Source organism: Echinococcus granulosus (assembly GCF_000524195.1).
Source record: "Echinococcus granulosus chromosome Unknown EG_S00774, whole genome shotgun sequence".
In the NCBI taxonomy this organism is placed as follows: domain Eukaryota; kingdom Metazoa; phylum Platyhelminthes; class Cestoda; order Cyclophyllidea; family Taeniidae; genus Echinococcus; species Echinococcus granulosus.
Window position 1 is genome coordinate 1 of NW_020171148.1, and position 1,237 is coordinate 1,237.

Sequence of the window (1,237 nt, forward strand, 5' to 3'; positions counted from 1 at the left end):
TTAACATTAGAGCCTCAAGGTGTGAGGGCAGTGCAAAGCAGAGTAAAGGCGGCTGGTGCACACTCAAGGAACACTTGGATCGACTGTACAAGTCCCTACCACCTCCAAAACATTGAAATTGCATGCGATTCTTGATTACCCTACAAACTGGATAATTACATTCATCTTTGCATCCTTGCAATTGGAGAGAACTACGGACATTGTCGGTGGTACAGATCCAGGGGAATAATGACCGAAATATACACGTGTAAGAATTTGCATGCTCAACGTCTTTGAACAAGATGGAATGCACTACAACTAATTGCGAAGACAAATATGACTAAATATGACATGGTGGCATTATTACATCAATATGGGAAACAAAATCACGTTCAAGTATGTCCCAATCTCCAGAAGGTGAACTACAAGTTGCCTCAGACAAGGTAGCTTTGCTTGGTTTCATCCTTCGTATGGCACTCACTCACTGCACAGAAGGTCGCTGTCTACCTCCACTGTCTGCCCAACATGGTGGACAACAGCAGTCCCTGGCCTTTAGAAGTACGATGCCACCTAATCATAGTTCGTTAAACTTCAGCAGGCTTCAAAGATTCGATTCACACTATCTTGTTATAACAAGCATAAGATCCGAAAAGATACTAGGTAAAACCTCTCAAATACCGTCAAATATTAACAAAAGATGCAAATGCAAAAGGTGCAAGCGTATACCATCACGTCCTTCCTGTAAAAGTCTTCCTAACAAAGTGCCCTCTAAGTTGCAATTTGTCATGCATAAAAAGTGTTTATTAATTTACCACAATGAAGGCGTTCTAGGTTAGTAACGTACAAAATAGACCCGAATCTTTGTGTTGGAAAACAGTTCAGTCATTTCTTATGGCCGAATAAATTACGATACCCTTTTGTTAAAAAATGCAACAAAAGATAATAGGTTAGAAATCTTCATTTAAATTGTTATTAGATTGATTGGACATAACGTTTGTAGAATATCGCATTAAAAATTATACATGTGGTATCAAGTTACTTATTAAATATTTTGTTACTTTATTAAATAAAAGTCCTAAAAGTTTTTGGCAAAAATGATAAGTAAATGGGTCACGAATCATAATCAGTTCTTTCGAATCGGCAAATAACCTCGAGTGTCAGAGGCGGTGAATTAAAAGTCGTCTTGGTGTGGTGTTTTCCTGCTCCGTGCCCGAATAATTTCAGACCGTGAATATCAAGCCAAATGTGCGAAAAGTAA

General features: G+C 38.4%; 1 protein-coding gene across 1 annotated transcript; it reads left to right on the forward strand. All coding sequences in view use genetic code 11, as the record gives it.

The window, feature by feature from the left end:
- Positions 1 to 377: 377 nt before the first annotated feature.
- Positions 378 to 1,077, forward strand: EGR_11297 (hypothetical protein; the record flags this gene model as incomplete). Its single annotated transcript, XM_024500538.1, has 2 exons — positions 378 to 810; positions 980 to 1,077. The coding sequence occupies 2 exons, from the start codon at positions 378 to 380 to the stop codon at positions 1,075 to 1,077; spliced, it is 531 nt and encodes a 176-aa protein (XP_024345048.1).
- Positions 1,078 to 1,237: the final 160 nt, after the last annotated feature.